This window comes from Coptis chinensis, chromosome 8 (genome assembly GCF_015680905.1).
Source record: "Coptis chinensis isolate HL-2020 chromosome 8, ASM1568090v1, whole genome shotgun sequence".
Taxonomy (NCBI): domain Eukaryota; kingdom Viridiplantae; phylum Streptophyta; class Magnoliopsida; order Ranunculales; family Ranunculaceae; genus Coptis; species Coptis chinensis.
Genome location: NC_141463.1, coordinates 59,571,442 through 59,597,757, shown reverse-complemented (window position 1 = coordinate 59,597,757; position 26,316 = coordinate 59,571,442). Strand labels below are relative to the sequence as shown.

Here is a 26,316-nt window from a genome sequence, read left to right as displayed (position 1 = left end):
ATATTCGGCTCCAACAGGGGTGAGACACTGAGATCGTACTAGTTTATGACATTGCCATGCACTAGTATTTAAAATAGGCCCAGAAAACTCGGCAGTCTTTACTATTTTGCCCAAATAACAAACCGTACACACTCCATAATCGTTTTTCACTTCCACAAATACCCTCGTATATAAAAACCACGGCAGATTTGGTTTTGCTCTGAATTCAGAGAGAAACCCAGAGCTTTGAATTTTTTAGTCTGGAACTTTGATATGCATCTTTAATTTTGAATTAATTATTGTTTGTTTATTACAGTTGCCATGGATGAAGTAGTCGATATAAAGAAGTGGATCGTGTTCTACCCTATCTATATAAATTCGAAGAAGACGATAGCTCAGGGACGAAGGATCAGTGCGAGTAAAGCATGTGAGAATCCTAAATACGATGAGATCTATGATTGTTGCCGGCATTTACAGCTTCGTTGTGCACCTGAGGTTTATATCCTTTATTATTATTATTATTATTATTATATAGCTGTAAATTAGTTTCGTTTCTAATTTTATTCAAGGTTACAATGGTTATTTCTTTGCAGAAAGATAAGGCGTATCCTCGCGATTTTATGGAAAGAGGAAGAGTGAGAGTTTTGCTGAAAAACGAAGATGGGACATTGTATAATCCAGCTGTTGCAACCAGTATGTATTTATATTTTTCGTTTTCTGTTTAACATGGCTCTTGACTTCTTGATTGAATGTATAATCAAACAAGATTACCTTTTATCAGCATGGCACACTTTTTTTTTTCTTTTCATAGATAACCTTTATCGAAATAGAAAATCTGCAGAAAAAAGGGCTAAAATAAGAATAGACTCACACAACGATACATGGAGATGGGGAGGTCCTCATTTGCTGCTAGCTGAAACTTGGTCCCATACAACTGAGGGTTTATAAACGGCCTCTAAACCTTGTGGTGGAAGGCCTCCTTCAGGCTCGAAGGTAGCCTCCGAGGCATAAGCCTTAATATTTTTTAAAAAATTTTTTAAAAGAAAATTGCTTGAAAAAAGATAAATAATCCAATAAAAATAATAAAATATTGTGTCTTATGACCAAATTTACTCAAGCAAGTTTAAAAGTTATCGAGCCTTTTAGTTTTACCTTTAGAGTGACACTGAGAAGTTGTGAAGAACGGTTGAACAGACCAAGAGAGGTAAGCTTTTTTCCTGTATATATATATATATATATATATATATATTTCAATACTATTTGTGTGCTGGGGGTTTTGAGATTGAGGGTTTACATTTTTTTTTTGGTTTACTGTTGGAGACCTATCAGAAATAGTTTTGTGCTATTTTCCCCTGTTTGTCTTATAGTGTTAGGCCTAAGCCTCTTCAACTAAAATAGAAGTTGTAACCTCGGCGTGTTTGAAGTTGTAGTATCAAACCCATTGGACCCCTGAACAACAAGAAAAGAAACTCCAAACTGGTCACGTGAAAGGGCAAAAATAATTGGGTATGATCCAGTAACTCACCATCAATTAAACACAAAGGTCAGAAATTTCTCATCCTGAGGTTATCAATAGTCAAAATATGGACTAAAGATGCACACCACCCGGAAAAAGCAACTTTTGACGGGACACAAAAACCCCATATGCTTCCATGGTTATTTGGCCTGGTGCTACATGCCACCATTCTTTTTGCTTGAGTATGTCTTTGAAAGACAACATTGTGCTGGATATAGCTTTAGACTCGAAATTGTAAAAATTAAATAGGAATTGTTTCAGAAACTCTTATCAGTTGGTGTCCTTTATTGAATGCGGAGAGAGAGAGACCTCTCTTAGCAGTATCCTTGGAGGATGGTGGCTGAGGAATTGGCATTTATTTCTGTGAGGTGGAAGAAGGAAAACAGAAGCTTGGATTGAGAAAAGTCTTTGACAAAGAAGGTTCAATCATGGTTCCCAGAAAACTTCTAATAATGATTTAACAATAACAAACACCCCATGTTTCATTTGGATCACTTTATTTTACTTGTAGTATTGGAAGATAATTACGACGGTGTATCAGAATTCCTTGCTCGTACTAATGTTTACTGTGATCGCAACTGGATTCTTTACGGATTTGAATCTTTGTTGTTTTGGGACATTTCTTCAATGGTGGCCTTTGTTTTGTAACATGTGCCACCTATTTGTGTTCCTTGATAGAATCTCAAATCATGTCAGATGGATTTTAACCTTACAGTTATTTAGTGAAGAACGATTTTTTTTTTTTTACCTACAGAAAAGAATATCAAGTCAGATTTTTAGGCAAGAGGGGTGTTGTGTATGAATAATCTATTGAGAGCGAGGAGAACCAATGTACATCTCGAGGTGTTTTAAACTCACGTAATCGTTGGATGCACCTCAAGATTCGCTTAGAATTATAAAGTGGGAAAAGAGCCTAATTAGGGCATCTTCAATGGGGGGTGTAAAATTACACCTCCACATAGGCTCCACCTAGTTGCCATTAGGATTTTACAAATCCAATTGCATACTATTGTATAGCCTATAAATATCCACTTTCTATAGTACCCAATAGAGAAGTGTAAAAAAAGTTGGATTTTAAACTTGGACGACGCTTAAAGTGACGTCCCTCTTTAATTTAAACTGGGACGCCACTTGAAGTGACGACCGATTTTTTTTATGTTTGAACGTTGGTTAAAGTGTCGCCCAAGTGTTTTAGCAACTAATATCCGGATGGGGAATTCCCTCTGTTAGACTATTACGTGCAGTTTACACCCCCCATTGGAAAGAGTTTTTTGACAATAGGGGTGTAAAGTTTACACTTTATACTGTTTACACCCTCCATTGGAGATGCCCTTAGCGATTAATTTTTACCCAAACCTGAATACACAATAGAATGTAGAGAAAATACCTAATACTTTTGTGTTCATTTTTAGTTTTGAACCATAAGATTTCCTTGAGGATGAACTGACGGTTGCCATGAATGAAGAGGTACAAAGATAACTAACGGTATCACGATGACAGTGTTACAACTTTCAGAGAATAGGTATTATTAGCTATTGTTGTTGAGTCAAATGTCCGCTATGCTTGTCTAAATGTCATTGCAATCTTGCTAAAATATTTCTGCCCTTCATGTTAGCATAAATTCGAGTATAGATGCAGTTTGTAGGAACAGAGGTTTGATTTTCATAAACTTCAGTTCTGGCTGGATACTTTATTCTTGTGCTTTGGCTGGCTAATAAACTGTTCTGTTAGCCGAAAGACCTTTTTTTTGGGTTATGCTTCATCTGATCATGTTGCTAAACATTGTGTTTATAATTTGATATTTTGATACATTTCAGGGAAGCAACTGATGCTACAGGTTGCAGAATTATTGCCCAGGCACGCTGGGAGGACCAAGAAACAGGAGCCTGCAACAACTTCAACTGCGGGACCCTCCAAGTCTGGAGGAGGTGCTTCCAAAGCAGGAGGGAAGGGTGCGAAAAAGAAGAAATAACCATTCACTCCTTAAAGGGGCGAAGGAAGAGTCTTCTTCTTTCCAACATATATTGCATCTGTTTTTTGACTTTTGAGGTGGGAAAAAGAAGAATTAACCACTAACTTATTAAAGGTGGCAAAGGAGCTTCCTTCTTCTTTCTAACACATATAATTCCTGTGGTTTTTACCCTTCGTTTTGAATGGGGTTTCAAACATCAGTCTTTACATTTTTATAAATGAAGGGGCAATTCAGAATGTTTTCCTTCTATGAAAAACTTGCGTTGTATCCTTCTATGTTGAACTCCAAACGGTGAACCTTTATGTTTAGTCTTTGTTCTTTAAACCCTCACTGTGAAATTTTGGCAACTATTTGAGTAGTTCAGTGATAGCATTTGTGCATCAGTTATAGGTCTATCAACTTTAGTGCACGCCTGCACTCATTTCTGTGTTTTGTTGTAACCTGGATGCCCTTTATATGGTGAGGTGGGTGACGATAACAAGAAAGGGCAAGTCCGAAACTCCATGCAGAAGTACACATTGTTTTCCTTCTTTCTTTCTTTATGGTTTTTCTCCTGCGTTTTATCTGCTTCTCTGTTATGATTTCTCTCTGTGACTGGAATGGTTATAGTGAATTATTCTCCTGCTTATTATCTGCTTTATGGTTTTTCAGACTTGTTGCTCCTAGCTTTTTAATATATGAATTTTTGTAGCTGCTTCTCCCATTTTGTCCTAATACTATCATTATTTCACAAAAATAGTACAGATAGATGTATGAGAGGTACGTGAATATTTTGCAATGATTACAAGAGTTGTGTGTACTGCCTTATATGGTTTAGCTGTGGTTGATTTGATATGACTTGGTTTCTAAATAATGGTTATTCACCATTTTATTACTTTAATGCGCATGCAGTTCTTGGACATAGTTCCCGAACTAGGAAATCATTACACAGAAGTAATTGCACCCCAAGATGTTGCAACATATGGTGGTCTCTGTGCACTTGCTACTTTTGACAGGGTGGAGTTAAAGGCATATACATTTTTTTTCCTTATTTACTTCTGATTTGACAGGTTTCATAAGCATAGGTGGAAACTTCAGGCTAATTTTTGTTACTTCTACCCGTTTTGCAGACTAAGGTGATAGACAACCTTAACTTCCGTAATTTCTTGGAGCTAGTACCTGAAATATGGGAGATTATCAATGATTTCTATTCGAGGTAAAGTAATGTCAAAGTTCATATTTTCTTGTTTGTTCAGTGCTGTTTGCTTAACTTTCCTGACTAAGGATACTACAAGACTAAAACCTTTTCATGTGCTGCACATGTGCCTTAAGATTAGCATAATATGATGTGCTCCAGTATTTGTGATGAAGCTTAGATGGTTGTCTTGGTGGATTGATTAAGAAAGGATGAGAGAGACTAGAAGTGATTATGTATATGTTAGTGTTTGTTGTTTCTATGGAAGCACTTCCTGTTTCTCTGGAAATGTTGCATATGCAGAGAGGTAATAATTTCCGGGTGTTTAAAGTTGTCAGTTCTTTATTATGAGTATATCTTGTGATGTGGATGCTATGCAGTAGTATGTGACCATATTCTGTGTGATTCCCTTCTCATGAACGTTTTCATGATTCTTAGTTTCCATCCACTTCTACAGACTTATTGTTTTTGAAGTATGTTGGATTAGTAAAGTAGGATTTATTTGCTAGTTCCAGAATTTGAGGTGAAGCTTAGACAGTTGTTTCGTTAGATTGATCAAGAAGTGATGAGGTAGATTAGCAGTGATGATGTTATTTTATGGTTTTTGTGTGGAAGCACGTCATGCATTTTGCAATCTTGTTTTTTCCGAGTGGTAATGATTTCCATCTATTTAAAGTTGTCAGTGTAGTATATCTCAAGTGTATCTTGTCCTCTTACAAGCATTTTATTTTTGCACGGTTGTCTGATTTTTTTTTCCTGTTGCAGCCATTATGCTTTCATGCCTCCAGTACCTTGAAAATCTGAAAGCAAATTTGCTGCTTGACATCCATTTGTATGATCATGTTGAGACATTGTACAGTCATATCCGGCACAAAATCCTCATCCAGTATACACACCCATTTGTCTCCGTTGATCTGAACATGATGGCCGATGCTTTCAAAACGAGTGTTGGTGGGCTTGAGAAAGAACTGGAAGCTTTTTCACTGACAACCAGATTCAGGTTTGGATTAATATTATTTCTCTTTGTAATTTAAAACCTTAACTAAAAATTTGTCAAATATTTCTTCTATTACTATCTGATATAAAAGCAACTAAGTGGTCTAATATACCGGCCCATAGATTTTTAGGTTGTGCAGTGCTTGTTAAAAGAAAAGGACAAGCTTATATTTTAAACTTGAATCCCAAAAGCAACCTAAAATCACCTGATTTTTACTAACTTGTTCAAGTATGTACTACAAAATCCAATACAGAAATCAAGCTAGCCAACATGAACAGAAATACACTCGTGTACAAACCTCGATGCCCCCATCAAGTGTCATATAAAGTCGTTGTCCGACAAATGCTTCTCTGCAATTATCCAAATTCGTTGCTTCCACCATTTTAGTTGACCCATCGAACCCCTTAAGAAATAATATAAATAATTAAACAACCAAACATGAATGAACCTAGTAGAGGAAACTAAGTAGTATACTTTTCGTCCTCTAGTTATGTAGTTATGCATGTCCTTTCTTAGTGGCCTGAAAATTCATTATTGGGTTATTGGAATTAGACACTAATAAACATCACCACTAATTTAGACTTGGGCGCTCACCTAAATATTACTAATAATAAAAAGGGTAACTACAAACTGCGTGTTTGCATGCTTGCCTATTTCATAACCACCAACACACTCACCTCGTTTTTTATCAAATAATAAAGTCATATCTAACAGATGTAGATGCTCATATTAACCGTTAAAATGCATTGGACTGACATTAAGCATAGTTCCAATACATGCATGGTTTTCAAGAGTACGTCTACACCCTCTCAATCGGAACTACCTCACTTGCACAAAACATGCGTAGCCCTTGGCATGAAAACAAATGAATTTCTCTGGAAATTCTTGGATCAATAAGTATGAAGCCATAACAAAGGTGTACACAATTGCATTTCAATACTTCAATACAAATCATGTTGCCCATCATCGATGACTTAGTTCAGCAAAAACCATAACAATGGAACGATGCATATAATTACCTTAGCATCGAGCAGGATAAATTTAATGCTACTGGTGCAATTTTTCCTCAGATTAATGGGTCGCCACATCCTTGTGACATGGACCTTGATATTCCATCGGCCTGTTCGAGTGTGGAGTTTGTCGAGATCGGTGCATTGTTGATTCGACGCATCTGGAACCTATAATTTGCAAAATGAAATGAGAACCAAAACATCAGCAATGGCATCTCCAAACTCTAAAGAGGAACTAAAACATAGTTTGGGATGAAAACAAATAATCTCATTGAATTGATGTAAAAGTTACCTGACTAAATTCTGATAGTAAGATCTAGGGAGTTAGACGTTAGAAATTGGGAGTGAGAATTTGGGGCGTTGAGAGAGAGAGTTCCGCAGGCTTTATACAGGGAGCTGGATTGAATGTTAGGGGAGCAACGTAAGGATAAACCAATTGCCGCTCTAAACCAATTGCCGCTCTAATGGTTCTAATAGTAGTTAGCAAAATGGCCGATTTTTTTGGAGAGAGGAGTTAAAGTATTGAAGAATTTGTGGAAGTTAATTGAAGGAATTAAGTGTAAGAGTAGTAACTCAGTCCGTTTCTTTTTAGAGGCTTTGAAGTCTTCCCATTTTGTTTTGTTATAATAGATGTAATGTAATAGTTATCAATGCTTGACTAAATTGATCAATCAAGGTGTTGTAGGTAACGTTAAGGGTTGTCATGTTCATAACGTAACTCAAGGAATTTGGTTTCCTTAAGGAACAAAAAGCTGGCTCGTGGATGCCGTAATTCAGTTCAAAATAGCCTACAATACTCAGGCCCGACCCGCATTAACCTGCTCCAACAACTGGCCTTGTCTTTTTTTCCACCCTAACTTTTTGTGAAACTAGTCTTTCTCTCCTTGTGGCACACACAGGTACACACAGGTGCTACACCTTCCAACCTGTAAGTTTATTTTTCTTGTTTATTGGTTAGACATTTTAGAAAATCTCTAAAATTTGTATATAGATTTGTTGATCATTACATTAAGCACACAATGTTTGATAGATCCTTCTGATTTACAACACGAAAACTTGTCTTTTACGTCGATGGTTTTATGGAAAGTTGTGAAGTGTTGCTTCTAACAATCCAACTGAACATGATTAAGCACTTGAGAATTTACCCCTTGACCGCTAGATATTATGATCTGGGCAGTTAAATCGCTACTCGGTCGCTACTCGATAGAGGTGCGAATAGCGAGTAGGGTAGAGGTGCGAATAGCGAGTAGGTCTACTCGGTCGGGGATTAATCGGGATTACTCAGGCGATTTTTTAAATTGCTACTCGGTCGCTACTCGGTGGAGGAGCGAGTAGCGAGTAGGTCTACTCGGTCGGGGATTACTCGGGTGATTTTTTAAAACACTATTTTTCTTTACAAATACATGTTACATATAAATTAACATTGAAATACCAATATGGTAACTGGTAATTGACCACTAGAATTTATATAAAATTTTGTGAACTTGTGCAGCCAATATGGGATGAAGGAGAAGAAGGGTCAAATGAATTCTATGGTAACAGGCTAACAACAACTTGTGCACCCAATATGGGATGAAGCAGAAGGGTCAAATGAATTCTATAGTAGCAGTAGTCTTAGAAACAAAGAAACGGAGCATAGACTGCTACAAGTCTACAACTATCAGAGTATCAGTTAGATATTTGTAAATTGTAGGCTTGTAAGTTGTAATTTCAAACAACTTATCAGAGTATCAGTTATATATACAGCTACAACTTATTGATATTGAAGTTGTAAGTTGCTACAAGTCTACAACTATCAGAGTATCAGTTATATATACACAATGGAGCCTGACAACCATTTAGCATCTCTGACAACCAAATCCAATGAAGCAGAATATAACAAAAGTGCACACCATAAAATAAATTAGCAGAATATATGTCAATAATCCCAATATCAGATAAAAAATGCTTAAAAGCACTTGAGCAATTCTCTGTAGTACTAATAGAGTAGTAGCCTAAATTACTAATAGAGTAATAGTTCAAACTTTAAACAAAGAGAATATGTTAACAACAAAAACTCAAAATGCCAGCAAAAACGTCCATGACTAATGACTACTAATCATCTCCAACTTCAATATCAATATCGTCATCACTTCCATTGACATCATCGTCATCTCGATTTCCTTCACCTTGCTCTCCACCTCCTGTGTGGGCCTCAAAGTCCACCTCATCTTCTTCATCATCGGCTTCGTCACGAATTGTAACCGAGTTTCTGGTTCTATTCCTTGTACTTGGCCCCACATCAATATCGGCTCCCCTCGCTGCTCGAACCTGCTCCCAAGTAAGGTCATCACCTTCCACCACAAAGTCTTCAAGCTGCGTCTCGCTCAGTATGATCCAATCATCATTTTCATCAATTTCCTTCAAAAGAATAGGATCACTATCACTGTCGGCCAATCTTTCTTTGAATCGCTTCTCTAGCATTCGATTGTATTGAATGTAAACAAGATCATTCAATTTTGGATTCCTCTTCTTTGAATGTAACTGAAATTGAAATGAGAGAGGAAAGAAAGAAAACATATTAAAAATAATTACATAGTGATAGAGATAACCACTATATAACTAAAGTAGTTTTGGACACTCTAATGTACTTACATTATCAAAGGCACTCCAGTTGCGTTCACATGGTGATGCACTACATGTTTGCGATAAAACTTTAACTGCAAATTTTGCGAGGCTAGGAGCATCACTCCCATATTGCAACCACCATTCGTCTATATTTAACATGTTATGATGAATTGACGATGGTAAAGTTAATACTTGAAAATATACAATAAAAAAACTACTAAATAAAATTATTATGTCAAATGAAAGCTTACGAGGTTGCATAGTTGCTCTTCGACTTATGGCGGACTTTATTCCAAATGTCCCCTCTGCATCTCTATAAAGTTTCAGTTCATCCATTGCAGCATCCGACTCGGACTCGAGTATAAGCACCGCCATAGCTTTAAAAAGACCCGTCTTAACTACACTGTTTATCTCCATCAAAGTTTTAGTTTCTTTGAAATAGATTGATGGATTTAGATAAAACCCGGCTTCATACCAAAATGTTTGGAGTTAGTACTTAATATATACCTCAAGGCTCAAGCTGACATCCATGTAAAAAAAACTTTAGAAGTTGTTACCTGCATGTAATGGACGATGGAGTTGATATTCCCACCTCCTGTCAATAATGGTCTTCACCTTCGTCCATGTCCTTATGTCCGACCCCAAGTTCTTTTCAATTTGCCCCTCTGCCCTCTTCATAGCCTCACATAAATAGCCCATACATGGCTTCTCTTCTCTATCCACCATTCTCAAAACATCCACCAATGGGGCCATCACTTGACAAGAGTAATAAATATTATCCCAGAAAGACTCCTTTGCAACTATTCTTTCAACTCTCTTTCCATCCAGTTTTTTGCAAAATCACTATTTCTCCAATATTGAGAAACAAACAAACACCTACGCGTGGTGCCTATTCTCCCACATACTCCGCAGAATGTGTAAAATTGAGTAGCAAACCTAGTCACGCAAGATCGTGTAACTCTCTACCTCCGGTCAACTTCCATGCAACCAAGCTAACACTCTCCCATGGTTATAGAGATAAACCACCACTACTTTAGCTTCAGATAATGCAGACTTTATTTTGGGCAATGCGGTCTTCTCTCCACTCCCAAAATCTTGAAGCATCAAATTAATGCAATGCGCTGCACAAGGAGTCCAAAACATCGAGCCATGCTCTTCTTCCAACATTGCTCCCGCCAATTTATAGTTTGATCCATTGTCGGTCACAAACTATTGAAAAAAGAAATACATCATTAAATTGATAAATGGATTTTTAGTAACTTGTTTTGTACAATGTACACAACTAGTCAGCTACACACAAACGTCTAAGTAGCTTACCGAAACAATGTTCTCAGCCCCGACTTCAACAATCACTTCATTAATCATTCTCACAATATAGATTGCTTCCTTAACTTCTTCTGATGCATCAATTGACTTCAAGAAAATTGTGCCTTTCGGACAACTCACCATAAAATTGATCAAACATCTACCTTTTCCATCGGTCCAAAAGTCAGACATAAGTGAGCATCCATATAGCTGCCAGTGCGGTCTAAAAGAATTAACAAATTCTTTTGTCTCCACATACACCTCCTTTAGCAAAGTCACCCGCAAATTATGATAGCTAGGCGGGGGCATAGCTGTAAGGGAATAATAATAATAATATAAGCACAATATTTCAAAATAACTAGGTATTTTTAAATTCTAAATAAGTTACCTCTTCCATATTCTCCAATAGCATGAATCATTTTTGTGAAGTTTGGTGGGCGTACTGCATTGAAAGGTAATCCAACTTCGTATGCCCACTTTGCTATACAGAGCCATGCTTTTTTCTTCAAAACTTGCTTCTGAGGTTGTTTTTATCCAAAGTAGATTGCTTCATATTGTCGGTTGTCAATAATTGATCAAGAGGACCTCTAACATTGTCAATGGCTTTTCTTCTACCAATGGAAATACCTTGGTTTCTATTACCACCACCACTACAAATATCTTGTTCTTCTACTACATCATCATCTTCATCTTGTCTCTGAAGAAGGTCATGTACTCTAGCCTTATCAAGCTTCTTCTTTTTTACTTCCCGTAATGTTGCATTGACTTTATGTTGAATCTCTATGGTCACCTTTGGACATGACATCACATTCCCTTTCTTATGAACTAGATGTTCCTTCAACCGATTTATCCCTCCAGACATCCTTTTATCACACAATGTACACCAAATAAAATTTTTGTTATTTGGGTCCCTACACTCATCCCATTCCCATGCCATATCACCCGACTTCCTCTTCATTGAGGTGGTTGTGGCAGCAGTTGTTGTGGCAGTACCTGCAACTGGCTCATTCGAAGCTCTCGAAGACGACATCTCTAAATTTCAGAAAAAAAAAATCAAAGGAATAAATTAGTTAATATATCACAGACTCACAGTAGATACTCGAAGCTCTATTTTTGTTCAAAGCTCTATTTTTGTTCACATATCACAGTTAAGTAGTTAACATATCACAGACTCACAGTGGTCAAACACTCGAAGCTCTATTTTTGTTCAAAGCTCTCTGATTTCATTTTTAATTAATCTGACTGAGCCAAATTAATATGACTAGCTCTATATCTAAACACAGTCCAAACTGTCCAACCCATTTTCAACAGTCCAACAGCTCTATATCAACAATTTCTTATTACATTAGCACAGGTTATAAAAAACTGAAAAAAGGGACGTGAGAAGGGAAGAGAAGACAAGGGACGTGATGACTGATGAGAACTTGAGAAGTGAGGAGTGAGAAGTGAGAAGTGAGAAGTGAGGAGGAGGAGAACTTGAGAAGTGAAGAGAAGAAGAAAAAAAAAATGGAGAAGAAGCTGGCTGGAGAAGATTTAACTGGCGGAGTCTTTGGGAAGATGATGACTCTTTGGAGATTGGAGAAGATGATGAACTGCTGGAGAACTCAAATTTTTGATTTCCCACAGCCCTAAAGTTTTTGTTTTGCAGTTTTGGACCTTTTTCTTTTTCTGTTTTGCGGGCTTAAAAAAAGCCCGATTTCTCACTATTAACTCACCCGGGCCCGATTACTTAAAAAATGAAATATCGGCCGATTTCTCGTCCCCGATCACTCATGGGGAGTAATGGGCTGACCGGATCGGCTAGGCACCGAGTAGGGAGTACTCGGCGATTTTATAGCATAGATTATGATAGTTGATTAAAAGGACTTGTGACTGGTCCTAGCTTTTCAGCTGTCTCAGGTACGAGGTTTAACAATTTTGAGTTATTATTATTGTGTTAGTTTTTCCATACCACTGTAGGGGTTTGTACAAAATTATTTGGAAACCATTGCTCATAGAGTTCAGTTGTTTCCGAACCATTACACTGTTGGAACTATAAAATAAGTGTCCATAGTAGTTCTTTAATTGATTTTTAGTTTTTGTCTTCTAATTGAACACATCAGTGCCAATTTTTATGGTGTAGTCTTTTTTCATTGTTCTTGCTAGAAAATGTTGGAAGGCACATCTAACCAACCTCATATCCTATCATACCTTGTTTATCCTTGGAGCTTCATTTGGAGGGCTAAAATTCCGTCTAGGGTTTCTTTCTCCACTTGGTGTTCGGTTTTGGGTAGAATTTTAACCATTGACAATCTTCGGAAAAGGAAAATGATTATTGTTAATTTTTGCCTTTTTTGCTATGATTTAAGAGAATCCGTTGCTCATACTCTTATTATCCTTTGCCTTTTTTCTTATGCCATTTGGAACTATTTTATTCAATCTGGTTCAATCTCTTGGATGTGTCCTCGATCTGTTTGTGATATTTTGATGATGTGGTCTAGTCTATGGTCCCCCACCCGTACTAAGAGAAAGTTGTGGAGTATCATTCTCTTTGCCATACTATGGGGTATATGGTTGGAAAGAAACTGAAGACGTTTCGAGGATAGAAGCCTTGACGTTGCACATTTGATTCTTCACATCAAAAGATTGTTTTTCCTTTGGTGTAATCGGTGGAAAGAGTTCAAGGAGATACCATTTGGGTCATTTGCTTTTTCTTGGGAGGATATCATCCGAGATGTCTAATCACTGTTGTATTTCAGCTTTTCCTTGTTGTCTTTTATTTTACAGTTCTTAGTAGGATATCTCATCCTATATTGTAATTATCTTTTATATAGTTTATATATATATTGATCATTTACCTCTTCAAAAAAAAAAAAAAAAAAAAATCTCCAGTCTTACATCTTCTGGGACAATTGCAAGTGGGCCTCGAAAGTTAGAGAGTTCAGCACAAAACCTAGTATGGAAACCTGATAGCAAACTCATTGATGGACTCTTTGTTCCACCGAACGATCCAAGAAAGTTAAACAAGCTAATAAGGAAACAACAGAAAGATACAACTGGTAGCAACTGGTATATCTTGTTTCATTTTAAACTACAAAACTGAGGGTTTGATGTATTTAAGTTTAAGCTTACTGAAATTTGTAAATACAGGTTCGACATACTTGCTCCAACCATCACACCAGAGATTAAAAAGGATCTCCAAATTCTAAAGGTACTATGTGGGATTAATTCTTTTTTATCCTTGTGTACGCATTTATACATTTGTAAATACTTGTATGCATGTATATATTAATGTGTATATTAATATATGGCACGTTGAAAATTGCAACTGTAATGTTTTGGTGTATTGCCTTCATGTTTTTGTTGATGATGCTCGTGTGTAATAGGCAAATGCAATCTATTTTCTTTTGACTAGCCAAATGGTATCTGGATAAAATACGCTTGACTGAATATCATAATATGTTTTAAGAAAGATGTCGACACGGAATTTATTTCTTTCTAGTTGTTTTATCTCTTAAGTCTGTACTTATTAGGGGCATTTGCTTGTATTTTCTTTCGTTACCTATTTATAGTTACATTAGTCCTTATTGAACTCTTTAGTTTTTATTGATTAAGAAACATTTCGCAGGTATTTACTTTCATCCATGGAATTTGATAACAAAAAATGTTAAAAAAAGAAGGTTTTGATGGATTGAGAATTAATTGGAAGTCTTTATTATCATTCATCAGTAATAAAAGTTAATTTTGTGCAAATTTCATTTTGTTGTGGATGTTTTTTGCCTAATGTATGCCAACATGATTTAAAATGCAAAACTATACTTGTCGAGACATTATATTCCCTCAATAAATAATACAATTATGTTTCGAGGTTAGTTCAATGCATTTGCACCAAGTTTCCGATTTTCTGTTAATTATTCATTGAGGTTAGTTCAATGTAGTTATTGCATCTAGTTTCTGATTTCTCAGTAATTATTCTTTGAGGTTAGTTCAATGCAGTTGCATCAAGTTTTCGATTTCCAGTTAATTATTCTTTGAGGTTAATTCAATGTAGTTGCATCAAGTTTATGATTTCTTGTTAGTTATTCATTAAGGTTAATTTAGTGCGGTTGCATCCAATTTTCGATGTTTTGTTAATTAGTTTTTGAGATTAGTTCATTGTATTTCCATCCAGGTTTCAATTTCTCATTAATTACTCTTTCAAATTAGTTCAATATATCTGCATCCAGTTTCTGAGTTCCAGTTAATTATTTTTAGAGGTTAGTTCGATGTTCAATGTATTTGCATCTAGTTTCAAATTTTTGGTTATTTATGCTTTGAAGTTAGTTCAACCAGTTACAGTCGATTTCTGATTTCTTGTTAACTATCCTTTGAGGTTATTTCAATGCATTTGTATCAAGTTTTTGAAGTTATTTCAATGCATTTGTATCAAGTTTCTGATTTCCCGTTAAATATTCCTCAAGATATTGCGTCCAATTTCTGATTTATCATTAGTTAATATCTGATTTTAGTTTAATGCAGTTGCATCTAGTTTATGATTTTTCGTTAATTATTTTTTGAGGTTAGCTCAATGTAGTTGCATCTAATTTTTCGATTTCTAGTTAATTGCTCTTTGAGGTTAGTTCAATGCATTTGCACCAAGTTTCTGATTTCCCATTAATTATTTTTTTAGGTTAGTTCAATGTAGTTGCATCAAAATTTACGATTTCCCGTTAATTATTCACTGAGATTAGTTCAGAGCAGTTGCATCTATTTTTTGATGTTAGTTCAATATATTTGCATCTAGTTTTTTAGATTAGTTCATTACATTTGCATACAGTTTCTGACTTCCCGTTAATAACTTTTTGAGGTTAGTTCAATATATTTGCATCTAGTTTTTGATTATTTATGCTTTGAGGTTAGTTCGATGCAATTACATCCAGTTTCTGATTTTTCGTTAACTATTCTGTGAGGTTATTTCAATGTATTTGCATCTAGTTTCTGATTTCCCATCAATTATTCTATTAGGTTTGTTCAACGCAGTTGCATTCAATTTTTGATTTTCTGTTAATTATTTTTTGATATTAGTTCAATGCATTTGCATCCAGTTTCCGATTTCTCGTTAATTATTATTTGAAGTTTGTTTGATGTATTTGCATACTGTTTCTAATTTCCCGTTAAATATTTTTCAAGGATTTGCATCCAATTTCTAATTTCTCATTAGTTATTATCTGACGTTAGTTTAATGCAGTTATATCTAATTTCTGATTTTTAGTTAATTACTTTTTGAATCTGGTTTATTGTATTTGCATAAAATTTCCGATTTCTTGTTAATTACTATTTGAGTTGAATTCAGTTTCTGATTTTCTTTTAATTATCTAATGTGGTATGTAATACCAACTTCAAATAGGACATAAAAATAAATTATGTTTCATTTAGTATGTGGGATTATAAAAAATTATCCAGTTCCCGATTTCCCGTTAATTATTCTTTAAATTATACATGACTCACTATGTAGGATCTTCAAAGATTATCTACGAATGTGTGATGTTATATTAATTATTCTGAAAAATATTTGCAACTATATATGCAGAACTATTATATATGAATATTATATTGATAACTCGTCCAAATTTCTTATAACGTGAAAAACTCACCCTTGATAAAACCCTTCAACTTCATTTTGTTGTTTAATAATAGAAGTTTGATTGAAGTTTTGTGAAATTGCCTAATAAGGCGAAGTTCATATTGAAGCTACTTGAATAGCAAGGCGTTCCCAATCATACGAAAAGAGATAAGATAAACACTATTTTAAATGCAAAACTATACTTATCGAGACATTCATACAACATATAACACAACTATATTTTGAGATTAGTTCAATGCATTTGCATCTAGTTTCTGATTTTCAATTCCGTTTTTTTTTTTTTTATGTTAGTTCAATGCAGTTGCATCTAGTTTCCGATTTCCCGTTAATTATTTTTTGAGGTTAGTTCAATGCATTTACATCTAATTTTCAATTTCCTATTAATTGTTCTTCGAGATCAGTTCAATGCATTTGCATCCAATTTTCGATTTCCCGTTAATTATTCTTTGAGATTATTTTAATACATTTGCATCCAGTTTTTTATTTCTCGTTTATTATTCGATAAGGTTGCATTTGCATTTAGTTTCCGATTTCCCGTTAATTATTGTTTGAGGTTAGTTCAATGAATTTGCATACAGTTTTCAATTTTCCATTAATTATTTCTTGATGTTAGTTCAATGTATTTGCATCTAGTTTATTTTTTTAGATTAGTTTAATGCAGTTGCATCCGGTTTCCGATTTTCCATTAATTATTATTTAAGATTAGTTCTACGCATTTGCATCTTATTTCCAATTTATAGTTAATTTTTCTTTGATGTTAGTTCAATGCAGTTGCATCCAATTTCCGATTTCCCATTAATTTAATCATTGAGGGTTAGTTCAATGCATTTCCAACCAGTTTTCGATTTCCTGACATTTTTTTTTTTTTTTTTTTTTTTTATTTATGTTAATTCGATGTATTTGCATCCAAGTTTTGATTTTCCGTTAATTATTCTTTGAGGTTAGTTTAATGCAGTTGTATCCATAGTCCGATTTCCCATTAATTACGTTTTAAGATTAGTTTAATGTTTGCATTTGCATCAAGTTTCTGATTTTCCGTTAAATATTATTTGAGGTTAGTTCGATGCATTTGCGTCCAGTTTTCGGTTTCTTATTAATTGTTCTTTGAGCTTAGTTTCATGTAGTATTATATATATTTTAAAATATTTGTCATTATTGGTTTGCCGTTATTTTTTTATTTTTTTATATACATGTGAGCTTGCATTAGAATGAATGCAAAATTTTCTATTATATGTTTTGTGATGTTATTTTTTGTATAATTTAATTTTCCACTGGAATTTGTTTTGGTTTGATATATAATTTATTTTATATATTATAAACTTGAAAATTACATCATAGTGTTGATTTTTTTTTTATAAATTTATAAATTTAATTGGAATATGTCATAATTACTGTGGTTTTTTTATATCCTTAACGATGACTAAATGTCTAAATTCCAAAGTGGACGGTGTATTAAATCTATCCAAGTTTATTTGTTTAGGCCCATATAGACATATAGTGCATACAATACAATTTTATTTGTTGTCCGCTTAGTTTTGGGTGTACACTGTTACTTATTTTATGATTAGTTGACTTTTATTTTTTCTTTTTTGGCCCAGTTACATGTGAGTAGGGCTGTCAATGGATTGGTTTGGGTCGGGTTTTGAAAAATCCAAACCCAAACCGATAAGAAAATTAGGAACCCGAAACCGAACCAAACTGATAATATTACATCTAATTCAAAACCGAACCGAACCGATAAGATATATTGCAAACTGAACCCAAACCAACTCGAACCGAAAACTATAAAATCAATTAAATCTTAAATTAAATTTATTAATTTTAACCACATAATTGATAAACACATACATAATTAATTATAAATATTACTAAAATGCTATCTTATCGGTTCGGGTTCATATCGGTTCGGTGGAGGGAAAACCCAAAACCAAACCAATATCTTATCGGTTCGGTTCGGTTTTGGGTCGGTAGAGGCCAAACTAAATTATCAAAACCCAAATCGTTTTTTATCGGTTTGGTTCGGATCGGTTATCAGTTTATCGAAACCCATTGACAGCCCTACATGTGAGGTTAACAAATGTAGAAAGTAATTGTTCAGACAACTCAATTCATTTTTTACTTCGTTATTTCATTGTCTTTTTCTAAGAAAGAAATTTTGTTATGTTAAACTTCACCTAATATTAGTGTGGAAACTATTCTTTGTGGCGTATTAGGAAAATCGTTTTCGGTGGAAACTATTGTTTTTAGCAATTTAGTTTTTTTGTCTCCTATTTTTTCGTAATTAGTTATAGTGTTTAGGAAAAGTTGAAGAATCTATGAAACTCTAGATGAGATTGTTTTCTTTTTTATATCATATTTTTTCGTAATTAGTAATAAAGTTTAGAAAAAACTAGAGTCTATGTGATTGCCAAATATTAGTCTCCTACTTTTTCGTAATTAGCCAAAGAGTTTTACAAATATTGGAGACTCTGTGAATGCTCAAAAAATAGAGCCAAGAGAGTACAACTATAATATATTATTTGTGCTTCTTCACCCTCTTTTTTAGTTCTTTTCAATTATGAAGGATAAAAAACGAAAGTTATATGAGGTAAAGGCTTTTATAGTGCGTACTGTAACTAGTGATATTGTGATAGCTAGTGTGGGTCTGTGTGTGTGTGTGCTGGGGAAGGGTTCTAATAAGTGTTATCACATAGCAAGTTTTCTGGCTCAAAATTATATATCTCTGTGTTTTAATCAGGGCGTCTAATCATGCTATCATTTTTAGATGTCCACTTTGCATTTTTGTTTATAGATTATATATATTGTTGTGTTTTTAAGTTTGATTCTTTTGTTTAATAATTATTTGATCTACATACTTGACAAGAAAGAAGTTGGTCCTGATTCATTCACTTGATTACTGATAATACAATGACGGATTTATGTGGATATTAAACTGATTAATAATATAAGTAGTTAATATATATTTCGTGTTGGTGTGATCTTGATTACTTTTGGATTGAGAGGGATCTTAATTTTTGCTTCACTTGGTGATTTTCTGGTGATTCAGCTGAGGAGTGCTCTAGATCCAAAGAGGCACTACATACACTGTCATTCTTGTGTTGTTTTGCTCTGTACTTTTCTATTGCTTTGATTAATTCATGGGTAATCCTATTATTTAATCAGGTGGGAACCGTGATCGAATCTGCATCAGACTTCTTCTCAGGCAGGTTGACTAAAAAGGAGAGAAAGGAAACTCTCGCTAATGAGTTACTTGCTGATCATTCCCTTACAAAGTATAGGTAAGTAAAGGAGGAGAAAGATGTCTTCTATTGTTTTGGTCATGCTGCCATTTTTTGTTGATTTGACCATATGTTGGATGAGTACCAAAATTAACTTGTCTAATGTACTATCTGGTTCTATTAGGTTTATATATGTTGCTATCTTGTGATCTTTTGCAGAAAACGCAAGATTCGGGAGATTGAGGAACAGAAACGTCCTGCTGAAGTTGAAATGTGGATAAACAAGGGCCGCCAGTCATGGAAGCGTGCGAAGGACAGAAGACATTATTGAATAGAGTTCCCTATTTACCTTCTCAGTGAGAATTGCTTTTGTAGGTAGTAGGGACTCTTGTAGTGTTTGATTGCTCAAACAATTTCCTGCAAGAGAGCCCAGTAATCTTGTGTCACACAAACATGCAGAATATACCCAAACAGTTTCAGCTTTCTAGTTTGTAATCTAATTGTAATATCTTTCATTGTCACTCTAATAAAATGTCTTCTTGTAAAATTAGGATTATTTTATTCTACTTTCACTTCTTCTAATCTATTAGATATCCAAATTCTAATTATGAGTTTAACTTTCAAGGACTCAAGGAACGACATAACCCAGCTAGAATAGCTCAAAGGGGAATCCCCCCCCCTCCATAAACCTTCCACCCTTTTCAATTTTTTTTTCCGTTAACTATCTTGTATATATATTTCAAAATTGCATAAAATCCTAAAAATTTACAGAGACAATCTGTAACGTATCAGTGATTTACTGGAATTTTTTCTTATTTTTCTTAGTTGTTTTACCAAGTCAACTAACACCATCTTTTTCTTGTGCACCGTTTCAGTTTTCAGGACACAAACTTCTGAGCAACCAGTCGAGCCGAGCAACTTAGTAAGCTTCAAATAAGCTATTTTTTTTACTGGAAGATCATTGATGTGTCAGGAGTTCCTCATTCAAATTTTGTGACTTTTGGATCTGTTTTGACCACCTAACCAGTTGTTTGTTTCCAGAATGTTATAACAGTTTTTCAAAAACACAAGTTTTTGGAACAATAGCTGATAAAGTGGATCTCCAAAATTCCAATTGGTCTAAATTTTTTACAGAAACATATTTGATATATCAGGATACTCCAGTAAAAATTTGGTGATTTTTTGAACTATTTAGAGTATCTCATTTGTTGCTCATTTTATTGTGTGCAGAACATACTATTCACGTACAGAGATCCCTATTACAATACAGAGATCACTATTCAGTAAAAGCAAGTACGTTAATGAGCTCAACTAGTTTCGGGAGTTCGATCAGACGTTTAATTTCTTTGGTAGAATTGCGGGACGCTTACAGGTTCTAATTTTTAGTATAATTTTGCATGATTCACATGTGTTTATATAGCATGTTGTAGATAATGGACTATTATTTGCGTATTAGGTTAGAAATATGTATGAATCGTGTGAATACGCATGTTAATATATATATATATATACAGACTGACTATGTCGACATACATAAATGACATACGGAATTGACATACACAATCCTACCTACCTACATAATGAACTAAAAGCTGATTTTATGGGGATGTGATCTCCACAACATGGAGATCATCTCCACAAAAAATCAACTCCTTTGAACATGTCTAACCCTACCAAAAATTGAGTTCAAATTATAAATTTATCTGACGGTCCAAAATTTTAACAATTTTTTTACAAGACTAGACACATCTGATTGAGCTGATTTTTTGTGGAGATACTATCCATGGTAGGGAGATAATATCTACAAAAAAATCAGCCCTTAGAGCAATGTGCAAATCTGCTTTTAGATTGCGTATGTTAATTCCGACACACACACATATGTCATATATATATATATATATATATATATATATATATATATATATATATATATATATATATATATATATATATATATATATATATATATATATATATCGGCGGTTAGGCTATAGTGACGCCCTTATATTGCCACCCTTATCTCACACCCCTCCTGGTCCGTTAGATCTCATCCTGATATCATCAGATCTAATTCTGCTAAAAAATGCAAAATTTTGAAATTTCAAAATATTTCACGTGGGGGTATTCACGTCATTTGGTAGCTTCTTCTCAAATTCAAAATTAGATTTCGTAGCTTCTTCTCCAACAAATTCATTTGAATTAGATGAATATCACGACTAAAGCTACTTCATAATAGCAATTAGATGATATTTCCCTGTTTACGTGATAACATAAATTCCTTTTAATGATAATTTCCTTTTAAATAGAAGGGACGAGTCAAATGTAGTAGGGAAGTTTGTGCTTTCTTGGATGATGAACTGTAAAATCTTGGTAAAAGGCTTATTTCATCACATTTGACACAATGTATTGTCTTTAAGAATTAGTACGTGCGTGATCGCTCTCGAGTTCTTCTCTCTCTCTCTCGAGTTGCGTCTGGTGAAGCATGAGTGCGTGCGCGCTCTAGATGGGTTCAGGAGAGGTGTGAGATTAGAGTGTCACCCTAAGAGCGTCACTATATCCAAACATATATATATATATATATATATATATACTGTAGTGCTCTCATCCGGACTCCTTTAACAAAATAAAGTCAGGACCTATAAAAATTCACACGAGCACTCCTACTTTTCTCTCGGTTTCCAATTCTCTCTCTTTTTATTTTCTCTCTCCTCTAATCATTAACTACTCCTACATTCTCTCTCCAACAATTATTTCCTAATACATAATAAAGACGCCTACTTGTTTCTCTCTATTAGCATGTGGTTACCTTTTTCTTCCGGGAATACTTATTCACTCATATTCTCTCCCTCTCATATATATATATATTCTCATCCGGACTCCTTTAACAAAATAAAGTCAGAACCTATAAAAATTCACGCGAGCACTCCTACTTTTCTCTCGGTTTCCAATTCTCTCTCTTTTTATTTTCCCTCTCCTCTAATCATTAGCTACTCCTACATTCTCTCTCCAATAATTATTTCCTAATACATAATAAAGACGCCTACTTGTTTCTCTCTATTAGCATGTGGTTACCTTTTTCTTCCGGGAATACTTATTCACTCATATTATCTCCCTCTCTCTCCTTGATAGAGTGTTGACTAAATTAATTAACTACATAGGCTAAACCAAAAGAAATGTACAAATGCATTGGAACAAGTTCTTTACTACTAAAAGCAATAACATTCACAAGAAATTCATAGTATGTAGAAAAATAACATAGCACGCAATCTCTCACTTTATACCAACCCAAATTCTCACTGTACTCCAACCAACCTTATTTCTCTAACTTCACTACTATTACCAGCTCCATTTCTCACAACTTCAGTTTTAACACTTCATAACATATGCATAGTCTGACACGCATGCTCCTTTAAAAAACAACTTCATCTCCAATTCCATTCTCACTTGTCATTTTTTGAGTTACCACCATCCATTGAACCTATAATTTCCACCAGTATATATTAGTAAAATTAACAAAAAAAAAAAAAAAAAAAAAAACACATGAATTAAATAATTGAACATTACCTGTTAGCATAGGACAATTTCTTTTGTCATGTGATTGTCCACTGAGTCCACATCCATTACAACGCCTAGCAGAAGCTATTGCTTTCTCTTTCCCTCTTTGTAATCTATGTTTCCCACATCCCTTGGCCCTAACCATATTTGGTTCATTCAAAGTCCACTGCCGAGATATTTTTTCTTCGGAGCTACTCCAGCCCCTTTATTAGCGATCACTTCCTTAATCTTTTCGTGAACCAATTTCATATGTTGCTCGTAAATTTCACTTGTCTCTTCATAAGCTACAACATCATTGATTACGCTTGAAGTAAGCTGATATAATTTTCTATGTCGCAATAGCACAAAATTGTCTCTATTTTCTTTCACAATTTTCTCGCCATCTTCTATAAATTTTTTCCAGCTTTGCATCCTTTCTCCATCTGCTTAGTATATATAAGTCTGGCAAATAAACAATTTGACTGGTGATGTTCACCTTTTGAGTATGTTAGAGATTTGATTCTCTAATTCGGCAAAGTGCGAATACAAAGATTTTTTTAACTCACGATATTCGTGTGCATAGTTTTGAGTAAGGATTTCGAACCAACCTAAGTCTAGGACAACTTACAACTTGTTTTTGCTCCTTAGGAAACTAGTGAGTAAGTTTTAAGCTATGATTGAATTATACTAAAAACTATTTAGCTTTCTTCTAGATTATTAAAGTTACGTAAACATGTAGTTAAAACAAGTGAAAATTAATTATTGGAAGAATGTGGAGGGTAAATTCTTCTCATGTGAAGACAACCTCTATTATTGACTCTAGATTGTTGCATCCTAATCTTCCTAGAACTCATAGACAAATCCTAACAAGATTATTTTGGTCCCTAACAATATGACTTATCTCTAAGATCATATTGTTAGCATGTGGAACCAAAACAATGACTTATCTCTAAGATCATCACCTTGACTCCTAACTAGACTCTACACCAACTATCATTTTGGGATAGGATGTAGGTCTAGTTGTTTTTCCTAAACAACTTTCTAGAATCAATTTACAAAGGTTATCCCTCGAATGAGGTTCATTAACCCTCCACAAAAGGGGGGTTTTAGCTCATGATCCTTGGGATTAAAATGAAAGTTACAAAATAGAAATGTAAAATGAAAGAGAGAACAAAAAAGAAGAAGAAACTAAAGAAGAAATTACTTACCTTAAGAAAATTAGATTTTATTTAGAAGAAGAAGAACAAAAGTTTCTACCATTAAAACTATTACAAGCTTTTTTTTTCATAAAAGCTAAAAACTAAAAACTAAAACTAAACTAAGGAACTAAAAAAAACAATGAACGATAAAGGAAAAGAAGTCAAGGGAGTAAATGGAGTGCACCCCCCTTGTTTTGTTTTTTGCTTCCTTTCTAGAATTCTCCCCCTCATCCCACATGAAAACACACACATACATTTAATTCACTTTTATCCACCACATTAAAACAAAGTGACACCTTGTTTTTTTTTCACTATTAACACCTAATCTTATTAATTACATACAAGGTGTCAATTTTGCACCAATAATTTGGCACTTTTATCTTGACATGCTCCATGATTGATGACTCATCTTTTTTTGTGGGCCCGAAGGTGGGTCCATGTGCTATATCCATTGGTGGGTCCAGACATCGATTTCTGCAATTTCTGGCATAAGATAGAGCTAGTCGTGCTGATCATCTGGGCAACTTACTTGCCGAAATCGGAGTCCAAGTTAACGAGATATGAGCTTCGAAAGTTTACGCTTTCCTTTACATAGTCCCGTTTTGACTCGATTCTGTCATGTTTGAGTCCCCGGCTTTGATCCGTCTTTGTTTAGCTTCACATGGCTAATTTGGAAGAATTCATATATACATCGTTCCCTGTGCTTTAATGCAGGTTTAACCAATATTTTCATATTTACTGCGAAAACCTGCAAAAGTACAAAAAATATACTTATTTTATGATTATTAAATACATAATTAGCCAAATTTATATATTTCAATGGGGTTTAATATTACAGTTTTTGGTGCTTATCAACTAGCTCTCAAATAAGCCAAAATGTGTCTACAAGGAATTCCTTCAAATTTAAATTTCTTACAACTACAACTTGCAAAATTTAAGGCCTTCTCATAAACAACCTTACGAGCTCTAGAGTTTATTGCACTTGCCCTTTTCACCATATAAATAATCTGCTCTTCATTATCTATTGAGGTTTCAATCAAGTACTCCAAACTCTGCCATAACTCAATCTGAAATCGAAGAAAAATAGACAAGGTATATATTTCAGACATCTGCTTCTCCATGGAGATCTGTGTCTTCATCACCGGACATTCATTGTTATCAACGTGGTTAGCTTCCAGTTCTTTGTGACGTTGGTATTCAAGTGCCTGATTAAACCGAGTCACAAATTCATTTAACGAATTGTCTTTGGAGATATATCTCTTGAAAAACGCATGCCCACTTTCTGCTCTTTGACTACTTGACATACCAGCTGAGAAAATATGTTTCACAAATGAAGGAACCCATTTCGAACGAATATCATACAACCCAGCTAACCAAGTACTATCTTTTAACTTACTTTTTTGTAATATCTCTCCCCAACCCACCTCAAACTCTTTCACAGTTTCTGAATCCCAGATACATCTTTGAAACTCAATAAAGTGATCTTTATAAATGACTGCATCCAACTTTTCAGAAAACTTGCTAAGAATGTGCCAAATGCAATATCTATGATATGTATCTGGCAGAACGTGAGCAATAGCCTTTGACATTGCAGGGTCTTGATCGGTGATAATCATTTTTGGTGGACCAACTGACATTATTTCCATCCAGCTTTCAAATAACCAAGCAATTGAACTTGTTGTCTCGTCACTCAAGAATGCACAGCCAAACATTATAGTCTGACCATGGTTATTTACCCCTGTGAATGGTGCAAAGATCATTTCATATTTATTGGTCTTGTAGGTAGTATCAAACATAGCCACATCACCAAAAAGCTTGTACGCCTTTATCGACGTTGCATCAGCCCAAAAACAGTGGGTCAATCTATTTTCATCGTCTATTTCTATTATGAAAGCAAATAATGGATTTCTTTCTTTCTCAGATATAACTCCGCATCATGCCCATCTACCGATTTCTTCAAATATCTAACAAGGTTTCTAATGTCTTTTTCTGTACAACCAATATTTTGTATTCCACCCGCTTCCATTGAAAGAATTATGCTAATTTGCTGGTTTATAGGTATATTGGCTGATGAAAGAAGTTGAGATAATGATTTTTTTGCATCAGATACGCCATGATGAGATCTCAATAAATGTACCTTATGGGGGGTTGAAAGAGAATGACTGTGACCTTCGATAAATTGGCTGACTCTGTAATTTGATCC

At 34.5% G+C, this 26,316-nt stretch overlaps 3 protein-coding genes, 2 long non-coding RNA genes and 1 pseudogene across 11 annotated transcripts; 4 read left to right on the top strand and 2 right to left on the bottom strand.

Moving 5' to 3' along the window:
• Window positions 1-34: 34 nt before the first annotated feature.
• Window positions 35-3,775, top strand: LOC147482208 (signal recognition particle 19 kDa protein-like). Its single transcript, XM_086581283.1, has 3 exons — window positions 35-474; window positions 573-672; window positions 3,313-3,775. The coding sequence occupies exons 1-3, from the start codon at window positions 301-303 to the stop codon at window positions 3,465-3,467; spliced, it is 429 nt and encodes a 142-aa protein (XP_086437409.1). The 5' UTR covers window positions 35-300; the 3' UTR covers window positions 3,468-3,775.
• Window positions 3,776-3,930: 155 nt separating this feature from the next.
• LOC147482205 (uncharacterized) lies at window positions 3,931-19,960 on the top strand. 5 transcript variants are annotated; one of them, XM_086581279.1, is made up of 9 exons: window positions 3,931-4,226; window positions 4,359-4,475; window positions 4,577-4,662; window positions 4,823-4,948; window positions 5,407-5,641; window positions 13,432-13,608; window positions 13,690-13,750; window positions 19,325-19,440; window positions 19,600-19,960. In XM_086581279.1, exons 4-9 carry the CDS (start codon window positions 4,876-4,878, stop codon window positions 19,709-19,711), a joined length of 774 nt encoding a protein of 257 aa, XP_086437405.1. In that variant the 5' UTR covers window positions 3,931-4,226; window positions 4,359-4,475; window positions 4,577-4,662; window positions 4,823-4,875; the 3' UTR covers window positions 19,712-19,960. The 5 variants fall into 5 exon arrangements, with proteins under 5 accessions (XP_086437405.1, XP_086437404.1, XP_086437406.1 ...); XM_086581278.1 differs by having other exon boundaries at window positions 3,931-4,475; window positions 4,779-4,948; XM_086581280.1 differs by lacking the exon at window positions 4,823-4,948 and having other exon boundaries at window positions 3,931-4,475.
• On the top strand, window positions 7,583-10,465 carry LOC147482206 (uncharacterized). The gene is made up of 2 exons (XR_015206793.1): window positions 7,583-8,015; window positions 8,141-10,465. It is a non-coding gene; the product is annotated as an uncharacterized LOC147482206 (long non-coding RNA).
• Window positions 8,563-10,008, bottom strand: LOC147482207 (uncharacterized). 3 transcript variants are annotated; one of them, XM_086581276.1, is made up of 4 exons: window positions 9,813-10,008; window positions 9,507-9,722; window positions 9,283-9,401; window positions 8,563-9,171 (listed from the first exon to the last, which is right to left on the bottom strand). In XM_086581276.1, exons 1-4 carry the CDS (start codon window positions 10,006-10,008, stop codon window positions 8,743-8,745), a joined length of 960 nt encoding a protein of 319 aa, XP_086437402.1. In that variant the 3' UTR covers window positions 8,563-8,742. The 3 variants fall into 3 exon arrangements, with proteins under 3 accessions (XP_086437402.1, XP_086437401.1, XP_086437403.1); XM_086581275.1 differs by having other exon boundaries at window positions 9,283-9,722; XM_086581277.1 differs by having other exon boundaries at window positions 8,563-9,048; window positions 9,283-9,722.
• A 186-nt stretch (window positions 19,961-20,146) lies between the features above and the next one.
• LOC147482204 (uncharacterized) lies at window positions 20,147-20,844 on the top strand. The gene is made up of 2 exons (XR_015203657.1): window positions 20,147-20,302; window positions 20,611-20,844. It is a non-coding gene; the product is annotated as an uncharacterized LOC147482204 (long non-coding RNA).
• Window positions 20,845-24,964: 4,120 nt separating this feature from the next.
• LOC147482203 (protein FAR1-RELATED SEQUENCE 5 pseudogene) lies at window positions 24,965-25,825 on the bottom strand (annotated as a pseudogene).
• Between the last annotated feature and the right edge of the window lie 491 nt (window positions 25,826-26,316).